This window comes from Orbicella faveolata, unplaced genomic scaffold, assembly GCF_042242905.1.
Source record: "Orbicella faveolata isolate gen_17 unplaced genomic scaffold, um_ofav_v1 contig_35, whole genome shotgun sequence".
Classification (NCBI taxonomy): domain Eukaryota; kingdom Metazoa; phylum Cnidaria; class Anthozoa; order Scleractinia; family Merulinidae; genus Orbicella; species Orbicella faveolata.
The window spans coordinates 28,727,501-28,749,377 of record NW_028301564.1 but is presented as its reverse complement, the minus strand read 5'-3'; the positions used below and the strand labels follow the sequence as shown (position 1 = coordinate 28,749,377).

The 21,877-nt window shown below is 39.4% G+C and overlaps 3 protein-coding genes across 3 annotated transcripts; 1 reads left to right on the top strand and 2 right to left on the bottom strand.

Annotated features, from left to right (window-relative positions):
- The first annotated feature begins 320 nt into the window (after positions 1-320).
- LOC110056456 (trace amine-associated receptor 1-like) lies at positions 321-3,043 on the top strand. The gene has a single exon (XM_020762937.2). The coding sequence runs from the start codon at positions 1,199-1,201 to the stop codon at positions 2,294-2,296; it is 1,098 nt and encodes a 365-aa protein (XP_020618596.1). The 5' UTR covers positions 321-1,198; the 3' UTR covers positions 2,297-3,043.
- Positions 3,044-4,431: 1,388 nt separating this feature from the next.
- LOC110056455 (trace amine-associated receptor 6-like) lies at positions 4,432-7,162 on the bottom strand. The gene has a single exon (XM_020762936.2). It carries the CDS (start codon positions 6,742-6,744, stop codon positions 5,638-5,640), a length of 1,107 nt encoding a protein of 368 aa, XP_020618595.1. The 5' UTR covers positions 6,745-7,162; the 3' UTR covers positions 4,432-5,637.
- A 506-nt stretch (positions 7,163-7,668) lies between these two features.
- On the bottom strand, positions 7,669-21,399 carry LOC110056454 (97 kDa heat shock protein-like). Its single transcript, XM_020762935.2, has 19 exons — positions 21,146-21,399; positions 20,821-20,878; positions 20,492-20,632; positions 19,436-19,558; positions 18,739-18,838; positions 17,456-17,583; positions 16,767-16,850; positions 16,497-16,657; positions 16,190-16,266; positions 15,442-15,700; positions 14,625-14,758; positions 13,941-14,155; positions 13,756-13,833; positions 12,953-13,153; positions 12,560-12,685; positions 11,319-11,426; positions 10,489-10,608; positions 9,729-9,890; positions 7,669-8,975 (listed from the first exon to the last, which is right to left on the bottom strand). Exons 1-19 carry the CDS (start codon positions 21,250-21,252, stop codon positions 8,748-8,750), a joined length of 2,610 nt encoding a protein of 869 aa, XP_020618594.2. The 5' UTR covers positions 21,253-21,399; the 3' UTR covers positions 7,669-8,747.
- Between the last annotated feature and the right edge of the window lie 478 nt (positions 21,400-21,877).

Below are 21,877 nucleotides of genomic sequence, written 5' to 3'. Positions count from 1 at the left end.
CACGAGCGCGACAAAGTAAGTTACTTGAATCATTCCAGTTTGTTGGAGCACACTGTTCAATATTTAGTGCGAAATAGACCCAGGCAATTTTTCCAAGTCATTAGTGTTGACTCCAATCGATGCCCTCCCACATGACTGAATTATGTTTCTTCGTCAAAATATCCTTATCGCTGTTATTTTAGTAAAATCCAGACATTTCATCTTAAGCTGACACGCAACGAAACAAAGTGTATATATACGAAAGCAAGAAAAGAGAAAAGCAAGTTGGCAGGAAGACCACTTTTTAATTTTACTTATAAAAACAATTATTAACTTCCGAGCTAACTTCTGACCTAAAAAAATAGCGACCTCATGCATCTCATGAAAATACCGCCAACTCTTGAAAGATATTTTGTTATTCGCTAGTAGCCAGTTTTAAAACAAAAAAATAACTTTTTTATAACGGTTATTACTCGGATCTAACTTCCTGCTCCTGCTAAAGAATATCCTAAAACCACATAAGTTTTGGTCAATTAATATTTGGACCACGAAAACGAAACGGTCGCGGGGAAGCGCGCTTTAATTCAGTTGCCCCAAGCATATATGTTATTACTACAAAATATATAGGGAACAAATTAAACTGAAATGAAGCAAATTGAATCTTTTGAACTTTGAAAACAATTTTTGAAAAATCAGTATTAAGGCGGCATCGTCTGTACCCTGAAGATATTTTGATAGGAGGGGATCTTCACGCCGTCTTTATAAATCAAGATTTCGATATCGCCAGCTCAAATCTATCAAACTTTGCAGGGTTAGATCGGTAACTTGTCGTACTATTTAATAAGGCCTCGGACTGTTTTGTTTCGGCCTCTAATACTTGTATCTATATTTTGTTATCGCAGAAAACCTATTTTTCCACGAGCTGTCTCAGAGGAGTCATTTTCCATCAAACGTTCACCTGCTTTTAAGTGTTCTGTTGCGGCCTAATTTCCGATAATTTCATATACTTTATCGAGATTGATAAATTTTTGAATGACAAGTTGACAAAGCAAGACAAAAGTCGGTCGCGGTTACTTTAAAACATTGAAACGAATATGCAGCAGGAAACAGAATGTGATTGATTGATCAAGAAAGGTATAAAACTGACGAAACAACAAAACAGAAGACTGATAAAACGACGGAACCCAGACAGAAGTCTCCTGTGGGTCGAGCAGAAGACATGGATTTCAACGCCACAAACTCAACGCTGTCTAATGCTACAAAATCGTCTTCGCTTTTGAAAGGCAGCTGGCATATGCATCGTGAGTTCATTTACAAAGTTTACTTGACGAGAGGTATACTCGACATTTCAATGGCGTTGATCACAGCTTTTTCCAACGGTCTCGTGATTTTCCTGTTTCTGAAAGATCCAAAGAAATGTCTTCGCCCATCCCCAACAAGCCTTCTTGTCGCTAGCCTGGCTTTGGTAGATTTCCTGGTCGGGAGCGCCCTGGAGCCGACAGATGCTTATTATAATCTGTCGATAGCCTTTGGAAAGAAATCCTCTATAAACAGAAAAGACATGCAGAGTGCCACAGCATATCTACTTCTCTGCTCCATGCTTCTCTTAATGCTGCTAACGTTCGACCGACATACAGCAGTGTCGCGACCAATCCAGTACTCTCAAAGAATCACCAAGAAAAAAGTTTATTTCAGCGTTGTCTTTGTGTGCAGTTACTGTGCCTTGCTCATCTTTGTAATACGGAACTGGGGAGAAGCGTTCAGAAATGAGGTCTTCTGTGGTCACGTCGATTTAGTTTTGGTCATCACAACCGCCCTCTTCGGCCATATCGTCTATTCGCTTCGACGACAAACAAGCAAGTTGAAACGACTGAGTGTAAATTCAGACGACGTTTTTGTTGTCCAAGCGTCGGAGCGTGAAAGGAAAGTAACACTGACGCTCGCTTTCATGCTCGTGGTATTCCTCGCGTGTACCATGCCCTGGTTTCTGATGATGCAGATTTTTGACTACTGCAAACTTTGTCAGAAAAATTGGTGGGTCTTGAAACTGTTGTTTATTTTGTTTCAGGCCAATTGCGCTTTCAATCCATTTTTGTGCACTCTCCGCCTTCCGCGTTACAAAGTGGCGCTAAAATGTATCTTGGCGCGATGCGCATTTTCCCGCCGTTTTAGTCCTTCATGGCGATACAGGCGAGCTTATCAGCTTAAAAAACGCTTTTCCAACACTGCGAACCTGCAAGGAAGTGGAAAAAAGGAATCTTCCAGTTCGAGTGTTGCTTTAGCGCCCGTTTTGACACAGTATCAACTAAGAAGCTAAAGAAAACCATTATAAAATTGTATATATATAAAAAATTAAACCCAAGGCGTTAGTTTCTGTAATGGTTTTATAGTGTTTAGAAATTAGAATTTGTTTCGTGGGAGTTGCCGTTTCATGCGATCTGACAGTAGCCAGGGGTTCCTAACCAGATCAATTAGTCAAGCTGGCACACTTATCAAGCAATCTCAACTTAAAAATACTGCTGTAGTGTTAATTTGAATACAAATCGAAAGGTGGAGATCTCATCTTTAATTAATTATTGTGGATAGTTTTGATGACGTACAAATGAAGCCAGCTATCTTGAAATCGTAGGATTCAGAGATGTTGAGATTTATATTTATAACCCGATAGTATGTGACTGAAAATATATTTCCAAGGGAAAGTGATTTGATTTCAAGATTTTACTGTACAGCTTTTAACCCAACGATATGTATAACGTTAGTTTTGGGGAAAATAATTAAATTCAGCGGACAAAAGTTTAATTGCAAGGCCAAAAGACCGTTGTGGCTTGCATGAATAATAAAGCTCGACCCAACGGTGATGTTTTCGATTTATTTATTCTAATGAAACGGAGACTATTGTTAAAAATAGACAGAATCTTTAATTGCACATATGTATGGATTCCTGTTTCCGGATTTTACCAAAAATATATTGTTACTTCTACATAAACCAAAATTTTGCTTTTACAGGAAAATGTAATGTAAAGAAAGCTTAATTTAAAGGAAACCACAAACGTTATGAAACCAATCTCCTTCTACCATTTTTTGTCCACGTTCATGATCGGGGTATAATATTTTTACAATTTCTTTTAATTTTAGGTTACTAATTGAATTTCGTCTCTAGTGACAGAAATGACTTTGCCCGAGGATGTTTTTTTTACTGTTTCAATAATAGCAACCTGCTTAGTTCACATGAAATTCTGATTACTATTGACAGAATTCCACTCTGTCTGACGGCCCACTTTTTTGTTCTTTAATGTAAGCGCCGAGCGTTTGAGAGCGGCGAGGAGCATGAAAGCGACTTTCTTCAGCCTCCCTCGGTTTTTATTTTGCTCGTAAGGAGGTTTATGTCCTTGACGATTTTAAGTTGAAAATGGAAAAGTCTGTGAACAGACTAACAGAATTCAAGTTCATTTACATGAGGAGGAACCATTTTAACTTTAAAGGACTCTGGTTTGCCGGTATATTTAAAACAGTCCCTTTGAATTGTATCTTTTTAGAGGAAAGTATCAGCCAAAAACGGAATTCATAAAAAACCCCAGCCTATCAGAACGAACTATCAAATTAGGAAAAGCTAAGGACAAAACAGGCCATCGGCGGGCCTGCAAACAAACCGAGAAGAGATTGAGGGCCAGGCTAGGGTGGAAACAGCGCGAGATATCCTCGACCCTGCCCCCTTTTCCAGCCAGAGAATAATTTATACGCAGGATCATAATCTCTTGTTTACACATCAACACTTTCAAAATAATATTAATACAGTCGAACCTTTACTAACAGCGACCTCCGCACAACGGCCTATTGCGGCCACATATTTTCGTCCCAGTCAAGAGAGTTTCCCTTATCTTAATCTCCCAATAATAACCACCTCTCCACAGAGGCCAGCACAATTGTACTGTTCTTTTCATCAACAACTACCTGAGGTAACATCGTCGTCTCATAGCCGTTGCTGAGTAACTGATGACGTATTCTGGGGGCCAAGGATCAAACCTCGATGCGCATTTTTGAAAACAATTAACAACCTTTGATTTTGAAATGATTACAAATATGCACACATCATTATTGACATCCGGGTCCAGGCAGATATTAGTTTCACAAAGTTTGCCGTTCCTGTTAACCTTCGTTCTGAGTCAAACTAAAAATATTAGTTATACAGAGCCAAAATATCAATAAAGTATTACACACTGATTAAATGAATCAGGCTTCTCTAATAATTAGTTATGCACGGATGTAACATAAATAATACTTGAAACTCTTGTATACTTTTCGAAATACGAATCGTGATAGTTTTATGCAATGCCCCACACAACTCTACTCCATTCAAACTCAATTGAACTTGTTCCAACAGAACTTGGAAATAAACAAATTCGGAATTCTTTTGTTTCCCTTAATTGTTTCGTCATTGAACTTGACCCCGGGTTTAAACAACAACGACTTTATTCACTCATACATTTACAGTCTTCAAAATAAAATATTTATATATATAGAAGAACAGAAAAAATGTACAATTTGAGTCTGGAGACTGAAGTAACCCGACAGTTTTCTAGTCAGTCGCCATTCTCTTAACAGCCGGATGTGAACATGGTAAACCCATTGTTAATCTCGTTTGTAACTCAAATTCAACACAAACACAAACCTTAATTAACTTACTGCCAAAAAAAATAATTGCTTGAGATAACTTGCATTGTCTTTTACTAAAAAAGTCCTTATTTATCTTGACTTGACATGCGTTGCCTGATGTCAGTGTAATCATTGTCTAAATCCCACAGAACAACTTGATACATAATTGAACTAAAGAGATCCGAAAAGATTTCTCTCGACTTTAAGGTTAGATTAAAGATTTAAAATGAAAAATAAAAAACTCGGTTTGTACGTACCATAATTTATAAACTGTACAAAATTTAACATGAATAGAGAAAATATCTTTCAAACTTAAAACAAGTGGATCTCTTTCGTACGTGAGACCACCGCTACTGATGTCATCTGAAAAACGACACCGTTAATAATCCCCCCGATTGTCTAAAACCAGGTCTAAATGTTAAGTTAAAAGGACAACGGTATTATTTTAACAGTGAAAATCTGTCAAAACACCGTTACTAAATTAACCGCAGCGAACGTGCGAGCTTTATCACGTTCAACTTCTCAGCTGCTTTTCCTCTCAGTAAGAATTTCCGGGAAAACAGCACTTGATTCCTGTCCACTATCCCTATCCACTTAAAAAATTATCTAAAAAGTTTCGCTTGAGAATTCTTTCTTTCGTAATGACAGAAAACTATCATACACATCCAAAAGCACTTGTCACATAACTGGCATTGTTTGGCACTGAGGTCCCTTGCCACAGATAAGCTGCACGTTTCAGCAATATGCAGGAATATGTTTGAGTAAGAAGTTCTTCCCGAAAATTATGAGCCTTCACTTGATTTTTCAACTTCCTAAGCAGTTTTCCCGATCTTGCTTTGCAGTTTTGTGATATTATCATTTCAACTGGGTCGTGGAAATGATATATCTCTTGAATCCCCGCAACGTCTTAAGATTTCCGGTAAAAAAATGCTTTTATTCAGGAAAAGCGATTATTGCAAGTAGCAAGAGTTTACAACTCAACAAAAAACCATGAAATGGCGTTCTTTAGTTTTTGAAATTAGTCAGTTGCAAGACGGCTGGTAACTGCGAGTTACTTGAGCTAGATCCTTCTTTTCTGCTTGTGGGGATGTTAGATTCTGTCTGCCGTCTTTGTAGGTGATACGTTCCCCTTGTTGGCCATACTGAAGTGTAGAAACGGCGGGAAAATGTCCACCGTGATAAAATACATTTGAGCGCCAACTGGTACGGCGGCATGCGGAGAGTACACAAGAACGGATTGAAAGCGCAATTGGCCTGGAACAAAATAAACAACAGTTTCATGACCCACCAATTTTTTTGGCAAATTTTACAGTAGCCAAAAATCTGCATCATCAGAAACCAGGGCATGGTACACGCGAGGAAAACCACAAGCGTAAGTGAGAGGGTCCATGTTATTTTGCGTTCGCGCATCGACGCTCGAGTAACAAACACATCATCTTCGATCGTGCCCGAGTGTATACTCATTCTCCTTAAGGTGCGAGTATGTTTTCTAAGTTTGTAGACGATGTTACAGAAAAGGACAGTGGCGACGATCACGACTACGTCAACATGAACGCAGAAAATCTCATTTCTGAAATCTTCTCCCCATTGTCGTATTGCAAAGATGAGCAAGGCACAGTAAATCCACACACAGGTCACACATATGTAAACTCTTTTCTTGGTGATTCTTAGAGAGTACTGGATAGGTCGCGACACTGCTGTATGTCGGTCGAACGTTATCAGCATGAAGAGAAGCATGGAGCAGAGAAGGAGATATGCTGCGGCACTCTGCAAGTCTTTTTTTTGGATAGATTGTTGCTTCCTTCCAAAAGCCACGGAAAGATGGAAGTAAGCATCTATGGGCTCCAGGGCACTTCCCACCAGGAAATCCACCAGAGCCAGGCTAGCGACAAGAAGGCTTGTTGGGGATGAGCGAAGACATTTTTTTGGATCTTTCAGAAACAGAAAAATCACGAGACCGTTGGAGAAAGCTGTGATCAACGCCATTGGAATAGCGAGTATACCTCTTGTCAAGTATATTTTGTAAATGAGCTCACGTTGCCCGCCGCCTTTCAAAAGCGAAGAAGCTTTTGTAGCGTTTATTGAAATCGAGTCCGTCGTGTTCAAATCCATGCGATGTGGCTTTGGTTTGTGTTTATCTTATTCGAGTTTCCTTTCCATGTTGCCCCTTCAGTTTTAAAACTCTTAAGATCTTGCACCTTATACGGTATCCTGCTGTGCTTTCGATTCAGAGAATTCTAATGAATTACGATGGGCCGAGAGGAATAAAAACAGACGAACAACTGGAACGTAATAACAAATCGTTTAACCGTGCGTGATTCAACGTTTGTTGAGCAAATCTAAATTTTGAACCGTGCGACATTCGATATTGCTTCTAATCTGACGAAATCCAATCCACTCGCCCTTGAAATGACCGGGTGAAATTTTTTCGTTATCCTGGCGCCATTTCACGAAATTCTTCCGTGGGAGAATCACAGAGAGAGAACGGGAAGTAGCATGAAAAGTACAAACACCAATTTTATGTCCTATGTCAGTGATGTTTATGGGAGTTGCTCTTTTTAATTGAGATTCAGATCTTACGAGGAATGGCTCAATGTTGGCTTACTGAGGTCAAACGCGGTAGAATTTCCGTCACGGTTTTGTCAGCTCCTATGTTCCAAGTTATCAAGATATCTTGGACAAGTTGCGAATTTATCCCGTGACCTACTAAGAGAAAGAACAGGGTCTCTATCTTCACAATCTGAGCTCGTCGCGAAGACACGTCTTCGAAAACCGACCAATTTTTACAAGTTTGTAATCCGCCTTAATCTTGATAGGCCATAATCATCGATTGTAAATTCATTGTTGTTAATTACTTTATTGGTGTTTTTACACATTGGCCGAGATTATTTTGAAGTTCCCTCCCATTTGAATGGACTTTAGTAGGTCTTAAATATTTCGTTTTCTAATAACTTTATTAACGAAATGTGCCATTAACAACCTTCAAGATTCTCTCCGATAACAGTAACTAAACAAGACAACAAGAGAGGGACACTCTGGTGTTTAGGCGTAGCTCAGCCACTAACTTTATTTATTTCAAGCCTTCTAAGCGTTCAAAACACAAAATGTTTGCGCGTCAAGGTCAAAAATGCACTAAAACTCAGTCACGCTTTCACTTTTGCTTTTTCCTGCTTTTGTAATCTAGCTCATTTCCATCTAACTCTTCTTTTTTAATGGGGAGATAAAATAAGTGTTCACCTTGAAAGAAAAATATGCCGAGAAAGGAAAGTTTCAGCTGCAAATGCATGTACCGTAATGATTCGATTTAGCGCCCGGGGCGCTTATTTACTTTTGGTACCTCAAGGGAGGGCGCTTATTCGAGACAGGGCGCTCAGGTTACTTCTTTTCTGAGAAACAACCAAATGTTCAAAACTAAACTTGAAGACGAGATCGTTCGTTTGAAGGAATTATGCACTCACATGGGCATAATAGTTGAGAAACTCAGACGAAGGCCACTGTGTTTGTAATGCACCATTAAGTATGCGAACAATTGAGTAAAATGAACCTCCGTTGATAAGTACTGAGAGGACGCTGTATTATTTCAATATTAGAATAGGGGCGCTTATTAATAAAAACACATTTGAGGGGCGGCGCTTATTCGAAAGGGGGCGCTTATTGGAAGGAGGGCGCTAAATCGAATCATTACGGTAACTAACCTTGCACTGACAAGTGGCAAACAATTAAACAATAATTTATTACTTCAAAACTACAAAGTGTAGTGACAATTCAGACTAATAAACCGTTTTCGATATTGTGAACATGTGACCTAAATTGCCTCGGACATTGCACATCAACTTTGCGCATTATCATCAAATTCTCCCAACAATGACCGAAAGAATCACAAGGTAACCGTCAAGGAGAATTCATACTTTGAGCTGCTTGCGGTAACGAAAACCGTAAAATGCGCATATCCGAGGCAAAGTGCTCAGAACTAAAGTCCCATTCTTGATTATCAATTCTCCTTAAGCCTTCTAAACGTGAAGGGAACAAAATTGCTGAAGAACCCGGGCAATAACGTGGACTGTGAAATCCCTTTCTCTTTTCTTTGTTATAATCTCTATAGCGGTTCTCTAGCGTCAATCAATATCCATATCGGGATCAAATTTTTTTCCCTCGTCGTCTTGCTCTCCTTGTTGTTCAGTAGTTTTCTCTGCATTGCCTCCATCTTGTTCCATTTTTTCTTCGTTGGTCGACTCTTCGGCGCCATCTTGCTTCTTCTCTTCCTCCTTTGGGGGTGGTGGTGGTTCGACTTTTGGTTTTGGTTTCGGTGAGTTTAAAATCGTATAACAAGTGTCTTCCAATAGCTGTAAAAACAAAGAATCGACATCAGAATTAATGGTGACTCTGCAAACTCTCGAATGCTTATGTTTTCAGTTCTTATACATGATGCCACCAGCAAGCTTCGCTCTGAAAATACAACTTGCCAATTTAACCGTGCAAAAATTTCCGAGGCAGCAAAGATGAAAATAACACCCTCGTGAAAACAACACGAAGGTGGTGGAGGTTTTAGAAAATTTCTTGCAAACGACGCTTGGAGGTAAATTTTGGGCGTGTGACGTAATCAATTGACTGCGCCCTCACCTCCCCCACCCTCCCCCACCTCTCACCCATCCACACCAAGGCCTTGTTGTGATGGCCACCATCTGACGTAACTGAACTGTTTCGATTTTGTTTAACGACAGAGGGTGAAACCAAATAGAGCGGCTTTCAATTGATTGTCGTAAAACCAAAACTAACCATGTCCCAATTACTTACCAATTAGACTACACAGTCAATCTCGAGCCGTAGTAAAACCAAACCCAAAGGAATTGCCTGATTACTTTCGACACGCAATTGACCATATTCGTGTTCTCGGTATTGGACTGGAACTAGCTTGCAATGGAGGCTCGTGCGGGTGAATATCATTAAAAAGAGATTAATGTCATTTGCATTTGAAAAGACTCCCCGCATTAGCCTCAACTGCAAGCTAGTTCCAGGCCAATACCGAGAACACGAATATTGCATATTGAAAATCGCTCTGGAAGAACCAAAGCACGAATATGTCGGCAAGCATTTACCTTTTTCTCTGAGAGGATAACAGACGCGTAGACAGCAGGATCTTGATGATCAGCAAGCTTGTTCTGTGCGCTCCATTTACTATTAAGCCACTCGTCCTTAGCTTTCACAGCTTCCACGACCTTTTTGATTTCCTCTGCTTCAATATGATCGTATTTTTCATCCTGTTAAGTAAAATGAAAATATAAGTAAAACGAAATTTTGAGTTTCTCTTCTGAGAAATATGCTAGGTTTTCTTGCCAGCCTCCATCCAAGGAGCAAAACTACTTGGCTTAAGCGCGTTGTCCCGTGCTTGACAACAGTTGCATGTTTTCCCGCGCTTGGCACAGGTTGCATGTTTTCCCGCGCTTGGCACAGGTTACATGTTTTTCCGCGCTCGGCAAAGGTTGCCTGTTTTCCCGCCCTTGACCATGGTTTCCCGCGCTAGACAGAACTACTGTGTTTGCTACGCCATTTCACTGCTTCAAACAAACGATCTTTACATAAATATATACTCTGATCAATCAAGAAGTCGTTTTCAAGTCACGTGTGAGACCACAACCAACAAGCGTTTGGTTTGCGCCACTTTTGCCGCGGTTTGTTTTATCGAGTTGAGTGGCCTATTACAGTTTGATACAGTGCAGTGAAGTGCAGCACAGCGCAGTACAGCGCAGCGCAATCCAGTGCTGCGCTGTGCAGTAAAGGCATGGATGAATTGCAGACCAAACTTAAGTTCTAGCGAACCACAAAGCCTACAATTCATTCTACGTTAACAGAACTTACCTTCTGTTCGCAGAGCTCAAGAATTTTTCTAATCTGCTGTAGACTCTTTCCAAGTTCTTCGAATGCTGCCGGTCTTTTCACAGATTCTGTGCATCTTGTCTCCACTGGATCTCCTACTTTCTACATGAGAAAAACAATTTTGAGAAAGTTAGAGCATAAATTAGTGGCTTGAAAATTTGAAATATTTTATTGTACTAAATGTGTCCAATGTAAACAGTAGAATATGAAAATGGCGGTAGTATGATTTTGGGATAACTCTCCCTCGTATACAAAAAGAAAGTTTCCCAGAACACTTCTGTTGTGATGCAGGTTAACTGTTTCAAGAGGGTTCTCCAGTCACACTGCAGTTGATCATCGCAGGGGAGGTTAGTGAAAACACGGCTGTAGCACGATCATCAACTGACCTTCATTCTGCTGTATGGAGGCAGCGTGGCCGAATGGTTAGGGAGCCGGAATTAAAATCCGAAGGTGGCGGGTTCAAGTCCCGCTCTGACCACTAAGCTGGAGTTGTTTCTCGGTAGACCCTAGTTTAACTCCTTAAGTCACGCTTTTAAACAGCCAACTGGTCTGCCTCCCGCCAGTTGGTATTTTTAAGCCTATTATGTTTAGTTCATATATATTTATTTCTTTCAGTTTAAGTGGCATGCCTGTGAACTAGCAAAGTGTACCTAGGCACATTGACCACTATAAATAACAACATTTCAACATTTTTTTTTTTTTTTGAGCTTTCACTTCTCCTGAGATGAGAATCTCGCTTCTGGTTGTGTGAGCGACCTTTCTCAAATACAGACAAACGAACAATCTATTAGATATTTCTCACATTTTAATACCTTTAGTGTCGCCAGTTTGTCTTGGTAAACCTTTTTAGACTGATTTTCGCCATCTTCATACAGCCATTCTTCTGTTTCCTCAAGCAAAGTCGAAAATTTGTCTCTTGCCTATGAAAGGTAACAAATAGGCGATAAACAAATGGAAGTTCTCAGTCCTTACATTGTAGTACTGTTCAGTACGCTGTACAGGGTGGTCGTATGTTGTGGTAGACTAGTACTGACTCATTAGTGACGGATGATTAGCTTATATGAGCACAGTCCAACCTCCAGTAACCTCACTTCTCTACAACGGCCATTTTGGTTTTGGTCCCGGCGGACAGTCCATACATTCACTCTTATTTCAACCTCTCTACAACGACTACCTCTCCTCAACGGCAACGGCCACCAAATCGCATCCCGAGTGCAAAAAAACACCCTCTCGACAATGGCCAGCTTATCATTGACTGATGAACGGTGTATACAAAACCCCATTTTTTTTGTTTAATGGTAAAAGATCACAAAAATTGAGTACAGCGCGTCGATGTTCTGTTTTGATTGTGTCAGGTATATAAATTATATGCCAAAATATGCCCTTTTTTTAAAGAAGGTTTTGCACCTCAAAAAAAAAAAAAAAAAAAAAAAAAAAAAAAAACCAGGGGCATACTACACACCCAACTCCCCACGACGACCACTTTCTCTATCCCCAAGGTGGCCGCTGTGAAGAGGTTTGGATGCTCTTGAACAGTACTTTCTCGTGGCACTGTTTTATCATTGCGTAAAGATGGTTCTAACTTGTAATGTTTAGCTGAAATTTTAATGTATGACCATTCAAATGAAAGACATTGGAGCGATTTTCATTCGAGTGTCGAAACATACTTGGTTTGCACTAAGTACGCTACACGATTGACCTAAAAAACTCGCGCCACTTTTTCATCCAATCAGAAAGAAAAACCAAAACCAATCGTGACTAACTCTTACTCTTTTTTCCCGCGCTTTGCTTCAACTACATGTTTTCTCTTCGAGTTTTGATTGGTTCACTGACTGTGTCCTTTGTGATTGGCTAGTGATTACTTTGATTTTGGTTTTACGGCACTCAATAGAAAACCGCTCTAAGCGATAAATTCTTTACTTTTTATCAAATAAAAAAGGTTCCAAAATTCTTCGTCCTACGGCCCTTCACGCCGATTCCACTGTTTGACAGACTGGACAGGTTAAACATGTATTGTACGAATTGATCACTACTGGTAGAGAGTAGAACACACCTCCTCTGTGATGAATTTCTCCAGCTCGCCATACAGTTTTCCTCTCATGTCATACACGTAAGATTCCACAGCATTCTTTGCTATTCCTTTCTCTTTCTCTAGACGGTCTTGAATGATCATTTGACACTGCAAAAAAAGTATAATTGTGCCATTGTGTTTAAATTCTCTTGCTGCTTTGTCAGTGTTACAGGCTAGCAAAGGGAAGGGCGGGGCTAGGAAGTTAGAAAGTGAAGTCTTTCTTCTCGGGGCTTAGCTCCTTGCAAAACAAAACAAAAAGTAGTTTGTTTTGCATCACATCTGATGGAGTAAAAAAAGGGGGTAAATAAGAAGGAGCTTCTTGTACAGCTGAAGCCCTGTAAACTGGGGCGTGATAAATTAACAGCCACCACAAACCTCTCTGTCTATTGCTTCCTGAAGCTGGGCGCGGGTCAGTCCAGGAACTATTGTTTCCACTCGTAGTTCAACTGTTTTAACTTGCTGCTTCTTTTTCTTTGCAGGGGCACCATTGTCTTTTTTGCTTTTGCTTTCCTTGGCATTTTTTGCTTCACTCTCCTTGTTGTTGGAGTCATTTTTCTGTTCCTTTGATTCGGGTGACTGCAGATGAGGAACATATATAAATATATATGTTGAGTCAGAATGATATGGAAAGAGAGACCTCAAGCTACAGCTATCCTTCTCATTCATTCATCAGCATTGTAGTACCGATTTATTTATCCACTGGCCACCTCAATTAACTTTGTGCTTACAATTGTTCAACAAACTCTCACTGTCCAGGAGAGTTTCCTGGACAGTGAAAGGCACTCTCTCAGTTAAGTCTCTTGCTGAAGAACAAAACGCTGTAGCGCTGAGTTGATTTATTCAGAGTCCGATTAAGCTAACCCAGGGTAAGAGAAAATTTTGATTTCAGTTTTGTATTTTTTTTTTTTTTTTTTGCATGAATTGCTATTTACTGGTACATCATTTGTCCTTCAGTTCTGAGCTCAAGTAACCTCAAACTACTCAAAGCATAAGCAGTGAAAAACATCTTTATACAAAGAAAATTGATACCTTGGCTACCTTACAATCTTGGGTTAGCGTTAACTGGCTTTTGAACATTCCATCCCTGGCCAGTTTGCTTAACCTTTCATACTGGCCATACGGTGACTTGACTGTCAGTTAGCCGCGAGCTAGAGAGCATGCGTAAGTGTATACCTTACCTCTGCTGTTGTATCCATGGGTTCTTCACCAGCTGTTTTTTCTTGTGAGTCACTAGCTTCCACTGCTCCTTGGGAATTCTAAGATAAAAATACTCTTACTTGCATCAATGAACAATACACAAGGTTTTCCATACTGCAATAAATGTTATACGCATGGGAAGCCTCAATAAGTCTAGCAACTCTACCTCACTAGCGGCATCACCAGTTGTTTCCTTTGCTTTTTCATCTTGTCCCTCCACTTCCATGGACTCCTCTTCAGGATCTGGGGCTACTGCAAGTTTTTCCACTAAGCTCGCATTGACAACATTCAACACTCCATGGATGTCTAGACGAACTTTGACCTTAACCTTTGATGACTCACCCTCTTTACTAGGCACAACATCTTTGATTGAAAAACGCCCTAAAAAATACATACATGAATGCTGAACAACAGCCTGCAAGCAGGCCCAAGTTTGAGTCCTCTGCAAGCTAGTGTGCAGCCATGGAGGTAAGGCTCCCAGACAGCTTGCGCCGGGAGCTCGCATTGCTTGATGACTGCTGGTTTTTGTGGCATATTGCCATTCACACATGACCCATTGATGACCCTGGTTGCAGGGTAGATTAGGGAGCTTTAGTAAACTGTGATGGCAATGCCAACAAGAACATCACCAACAAAGACTTAATGAGCTGAGAACAATGGTTCTGCATGTGTGCTTTGAATATTAGTACATTTCTTACCTACATGTATCATCTGCAATACAACAACATGAATTTGACCAAGTTTTATGTTTTTTGGAGAACCTGAACCGCAATGGCTTATTTTTCAAATCTTCTTTTGGATTTGAATCCTGTCATAACATATTTAGCCTCTACTGTCAATTTTAACTTACCAATAAATCCATCTTTTAATGGAAGATTGACATTTTTGCCATAGCCTGCTTCTAAATCAAATGGTTCTTTTCGATAAAATGTCAGCATCTTTGAGAAAGGGAAAGCATGGTTAACAGCAAATACCTCCATCTCCCTAAAACAAACAAATTGAAAATCAGCTCAAGAATTCATAACATCTGATGATAAACTTCAACATGTATTTAACCCTTACTATTATATGGCAAGGTAGTCTCGAGGTGCGACTATTTTAGTCTCAAGATAAGACTATGTTACTTTACAGTAGGTTAACACTCTGGTTTTAGATTAGCTTAAGGAGGGCCATTACATAAACTACCGAGTTATCAGTAATCAATGTTACCCTCATAAAATAAAGTGTTATTACAATAATTATTATTATTTAATCCAAGCATCTTGATTGCTTCATTCTTTGTCAGGATTTTGCCATAAGGGCCATTTCCATGAAAATGGTCAAAAGCTGTGCATTTTTTTAATTTTGGGTCTTACTACTAACTAAACGCGAGAGCGTTAATACTGATGTATATTGGTCTTCAGTTGTTTTTTGTACAGACCTCACTGTGCTTGGTTCATACTGCTATGACCTTGGAACGTTTTCCCCCAGGAATGCCCTCACTCTTGCTTAGTAAGAGCTTATTAATGCAACTCAAAATGTCTCAAGTTCCTTTTTTTCTATACGTGTAGGTTGTACACTGGTAATTCCTTCATCACGTCAATTTGATTTTAACATTGTCATCATCAAGTGTTCACATTTTTCAAAACACAAACGAAGAAATCAGCAGACACAAACACCCGTCGTACCCTTCATCTTCAGTGTTCTCTGACTTCCATGTAAGGACAATAGGATAGGGTGTTGCATCATTGACCACAAACTCTCGCACTCTGAAGGTTGGTGATAGCATGGCACACTGCAAGGCACAGCCACGAGCCACAGCCTCATCAGCATTCAGCGTTGTGCTGACTTCCTTCTCAAATACTTTTGTTATCATACTTTTTATAACAGGAATGCGGGTGGAACCCCCAACAACTTCCACTGCCTCTATGTCTGCAAGCTTCAGCCCTGAAATAAATTAGCAAACAATTTCATGGCCATGCAATTAATTTTCATGATTCATATACCAAAAATGAACACACTAACATCCTGTGCCATACAGAAACAGTACTGTATGAGCTTTCATTTAGATGGCTAGATACTAGGTTAGAGTTTCTTATCAAAATGGAGTCAGGGTTTGACTCAGCATGATGCTTTGGCTCCACCAGTCTATTTAATGACTTACATGTAGGTGTACAATGTACAAGGAAGGTAGGAATGCTCTTGCAGGCAATTCAAGCTTTAATGTACTGTCAATGTTTACAGCTATAATGGTGAAGTGTTGCATAGAACAAGAAAACAACATGACACCTCTAACAAGTTTTTAACATCTTGATTTGACCCCAAAGTCCAACACCATGATATCGGCATGCCTTCGTGTACAATATGTTACAATGTACACCTACAGCTTGTAATACTAATTAAAGTGTCATGTTCATTACAGTATGTAATCATTACCTGATTTTTCCAACAATGCTTTTAGTGTTGCTTCCAGCCGTAACAGCAGACTAGCTATCTTCTCTTCAAAATCATCTCTAAGACAAAAACAATATTGGTTAATACAAAAACAATTTAACTACTAACAACAATTATTTGAATAGACATTTTTTTGCATCAGCTGTTGGTAATCAGAGAGTTTTGGTTGCCAAAGGGAAACATTATTTTGTGCTAGTGAGTCAGACATTTTTCTCTAATTTGTCTTTTCCTTTTTCATTTAGGATACAAGTATTACCAAACACACATACATCTAAAGTACATGTAGTACCTCTTGAATCTTCCTGAGACATCTCTTTCCTCCATAATGCACTCCACATGCATTGGAATTTCTTGGGAGTTAGCACTCATCAATTTTTTCATCTTCTCGCACTCACGAATGAGACGGATACCAGCTTTGGCATTTGTAGAAACATCCAATTTGTACCTTTGCTGTCAAAGTGAAGAAAAGTAATTTATCTTATTCTTCTAGAATTATTGTACATAGCAAAGAATTAACATGACTCAGTAGTTTTGACCACTATTGCCAGGTTCAACTTACTTTGAAATCCTCCACAAAATGATCCATCAAAATTTCATCAAAATTTCTTCCTCCAAGGTTTGGGTCAGCAGCTGTGGCTAGTACCTGTACAGAAAGTAATTTACAGAAAAGATCTACCAACATTTCCTTCCCAAGATAATGTTACTTAATTACATTAAGGTCCATCATTATAAAGAATATCTGCAAAAGTGAGCCAAATCTAGAAATTAAAAGGAAAAAAGAAACTTGCACATTGCCTCAATAAGGGTTCCGCTACATTTTTAGTATGGTGTGGCAAGCCTTAAAAAGGTTAAAGGTAAAGTGGGCATAAGAGCCAAGTGGCCCACCAGGCAGGCGCTTATCTCCAGTTTCTGTAGCAAGGACAACTAGGAGTTTTTCTACCTCCCCCCCCCCCCCTCCCCCCTCCCCTGGATGAGATGCAAGTCAATTGCAGGGTTACCCCCAGCATTAAGTTGAATTGGCCGGTACCCATTTATACACCTGGGTGGAGAGAGGCACAGTCAGAGTAAAATGCCTTGCCCAAGAACACAACACAATAGCCCTGGCCAGCGCTTGAACCCAGCCAGCACTTGATCTGGAGGCAAGAGCTCTAACCACGAGGCCAGTGCACCTCCACTGTAACAAACCTTGCCAGCCCATTACTTCCTGGAGATTGTAGACACAAGTGAAGTGAAAGTGAAGCAACAAACCTTGAGCTGTCCTTTCAAGAATGCGCAGGCGGACACCTGAACAGACGAGTGGCCCATGTCAACAAACACTACATTCCTTGGTTTATCAGTGGGTAGATCTTGTTTGTAGATGCCATATGCTAGGGCAACTAAAAGAAGAAAATAGGACAATCATTTCATGGTACAGTCAAACCTCGATTATCCGGACCTTGATTATCCCGACTATTCGATCATTTGGACTTTTTTCTCTGGTCCCAATTTTTTCATGAATATTAATTAGTTGTGATCTTGAAAACTCAAAGTAGCAAAAAGCCCAATAATCCTTTCAAAAGACTGTTGAAACAGCGTATTATCCCATGTGCTTTTTAAAATTCGCAAGTGCGACGAGACAAAGAAATATTCTGATGCGTTCAGCTGATATCTGATTGGCTCGATTGTTTTGTTACCAAAGGAATTTCATGCTTGATTAGTTCCTTCCGCATGGTTTATGTAAACACACGAGCGATCGACCGTAAACTCAAATTAATTAAAAACATGTCTACGAAGCAAAAGCGAGCTGTTCTATCGATTACAGATAAGCAGATAATTATTTCATGTTTGGATAAAGGAGAGAAAGGAACAAATTTAGCTCAAGAATTTGGCATCAGCAAGCAGCAGATCTCTGACATATGGAAGAACAAAGACAAGATCCTAAAATTTACTGACAGCATCAAGACAGGTGAAGGATTAAAACGAAAGCCCTGATCAAGCTACAAGTCTTTGAAGCAAACAAACATGCTTGAACATTTTAGACCTTTGTAAATACCTGAACTGAAAGTTTTTATTTGTAAATACATACAGGCTGTGCAGATTTCATAATTAAAATGATGTTTTCTTTCCGGTATACCTTTTGTTATTTACATTTCTATCTCATTAATAAACATGTTTTCGATTATCCAGACTCTTGATTATCTGGACTATTTACCAAGGTCCCGAAGAGTCCAGATAATCAAGGTTCGACTGTACACACAAATGATTTTCTTGAAAATTAAAGATGAAATTAATTCATTAAGAAATTCAAACATGCACACTTGATGCATGAAGTAGCATGACATTGCACCATAAGTTGTGTGTATGAGGCCTCAGTGAAGGGTGTGCTGAAACAATTAACACAGATTCCCCAGATTGAGACCCATCACGAAATGGCTAACTTGCAAGAATGGCCGAATAATCCTGCCCTTGGGTGGCTGTTGTACATTATAGACAAGCTGAGACATATATTTGAGAGAGAGTAGATGTGATATAGAAACAAGTGTTCTATTTACCTGCTGTGGTGTCGTTCATGAGTCTCAGACAATTCAGTCCTGCCATAGACACTGCATCTAACATTGCTCTTCTCTGTCTGTCGGTGTAGTAACAAGGAACCTGAAACAACACCATCGTCAAGTGACTTCAGGTATGTAGATCATTTAATACTATTCCTTAAGAACTTCAGGTACATTGTTGCAGTATTCCTCAATTTAGTCCTACGAAAAATTGTCTCTATACCTAAAATTTCCAGAAATGTCTATAGAACAGTGCAGAACAAGAAGTTATTCAGGAGTGACTTATAAGAACATCCTGGAACATTCTGGAAAATTCTGTTTTTAATATTACTCTGGATGAGAAATCATTTCACAATTTTGTCAAAAAAGAAAGAAAACTTAGAAAAAACAAAAGAGATCTTAGGTTCTGCCAAAGTAACAAAAACTACTGTGTGAACATCATTCTCAAGACTAAGGTCATTAATGCTAATATCAACTTTGACATTAGCATGAACAACCTTAGTCTTGAGAATGATGCTTGATGCATCGAAATGTTGATTGACAGTACTTACAATCAAGTTCTTTTCAAATGCTTTCACAAGCAACTCATTATTCGATCAAATTAATACACATCTTTAAATTCAGACAAAGCAAAGTAAATAGGAAGTGTATAGCATGTATATAATTATGTACATGATATGAGATTTAAAATACTTACAGAAACAACACAGTCTGTGACTTTTGTGGCTAATTCTTTCTCAGATATGATCTTTAGCTTTGTCAGTAGCATTGCCATAATCTGCTCTGGTGAAAAAACTTCCTCATTCTCTAAATAACGCACCTACAAAAATTACAAATTGTACAGATGTGTTAAGCATCGTAAAATTGGTTGTCTTTATCATTGTGTGGTTCAAGAAAATATCCATACCCATCAAATGTCAGCAGAAATTCCATGAGGGGGCAGGGGTTCAAAGCCAAAAAGGAGAAAACGAAGCTTACCTATCTAAACAGGAATTACTTTTAGAGGGGTGGGGTGTGGGGTGGTCTGGAACAGCACATTGCACCTTTGTGGTAAATAACTACTCTTAATTACATTCGTGTATACAATACTGATGTGCAATCTTGCGAGAAACTGAAAGTCCATGTCAACTCCTGCAGAGAGCTTTGGCTTATAACTCAAACTCATTCTCCCAAACTTTTAAGGTGTCTACATTTGGCTGTGTAAACAAGAAAACTGTCAAGGCAAGAAAAAAAAATATGCCCTGTTTTCCATCAATATTTTCTTGCTGTACTTATGAAGGTCCCCTGGTTTCCTTACATGGTGGTTCATGCGCATAATTTAAGGGAAAACCATGGCACAGAAAGCGAAAAATAGTTGCCTGAGTTCTTACTTCTTGTAGTGATAAATGCAGACTGCAAAAATTCACTCAAGCAGTTAATCAGTCAACCTACAGCCAAGTTTCAAAGTCTTTTTCATAAAATCTTGAACAGCATTGCTAAAGCTAGCTTATGATAAGGTATATGTTTGCACATTTAGCAACCAAGCTATGCAGAGTTCAAAGTTTGTCCTTGCATGGTAGTCATTCTGAAATGTTCTATAGATAATTTATGTTGAAACTTATATTGATACCAGTGTTATTATATAATTACTAATTATACAGAAAAATTAATCTTCTTTCAGAGTACACGGCAAAAATACAAACTTACATCCACTGTTAAATCAAATTGCGTGTCAAATTACTGCAAAAGGCTTGAGATTTTTCGAGACACTTACTTTGACACCTATACAATCTCCGGGTCTTTCAACCAGCTGACACGCAAATCGTTTCTTCTCTTCCAGCACAACTGGATCGCTAAATTTCCGACCGATAAGCCGCTTGAACTGGCTCACGGTATTTTTCAAGTTAAATATCATCTAAAAGACATCAAATATAAAGGCATGAAAGTTTTAGCGAGCATATAATTCCCAAGAGCACAATCGGACCATGTGCACAATACATAGGTGCAGTTGTACAGCTCCTTTTAATTTCAAACTGATTCGCTTGTGCATGAAATACGGGAAGTGAGGTTGAAATAACGAAAGAGGGAAAACGTCATTATCACCTGAGTCTTTCCTTCCACACCAATACTCCTGGTGGTCTCCCCAAACGACACGACACTCCTGTACGGAAAATAAATCGCAGGCAAGCTTTCATTACATAATTTTCTCCCGGCTGAACCAAGCTTGATAACATTCATGAGGCGACATGAATGGGTCATAGAGTGTTGTTCTTACTTTCACAAAACTCCGCAAACTTCTTTATTCTATCGCACAAAACGAGTGTTGACTTGAGAACATACATCACAGGCATTTATAATCTCTAGATTGTAAGTGATCAACGAGGAGCGATTACACAAAAAAGTTTATTTTATGATCTGTAATACTTACGGCGTGCTTCTGTCACTGTACTCATTGACAATGGTCTCGATTCCTCCGCCTCGTGCAACCGCCACGAAACAGGACTCATTTCCAACGTCAAACCCTACAACGGACATTGCGCTCTTTTCACAAGGCCTAGGAGTGGAAAATTCACTAAATTAAGGCGACGTGCAGTACCGCTTAGCCAAATCGAAATTCACGTGGCTCAAATGTATGAAGAAACTAAGCCGGTCGCTGCTGTCGGCCATTGATTTTCCATAAAAGGTGATGTGACGTAAGTCTCCCCGGTCTTTTCTCGGTTTGTTATTTTCTGAGTTTTTCCCGAAGTTTCCCGAGTTTTCTAGAATTTTACAACATTTTTTACAATATTTAAGCAATAGAACACTTTTCCGTGTTAACATCTAAACACGAGGAGGGCTCGAAGAATCCGAGAGAGTCATGCAAACCCGAGCGTAGTCACAGGCAAAGTACAAAACTTACAGTTTCAACCTTTACTACTAATCAGAAGTGAGCAGGCTCGAAGCCTTTTGTTACTTATATAGTTACTGTATAATAGCCTAGAATCTTCTATCAGTATTTTTAGTAACATTACATCATTATGAACTATTTCAAGACATTTGACTACTTCACGGCATTTGAGATGAAACATAGAGTCAACATAGAACATTCTAGGACCACCTAGAAACAGAAATTAGAAATGGAAAGCCTCCACCTTCAAAGGGGTGCGTTTTCGGTGAGCTT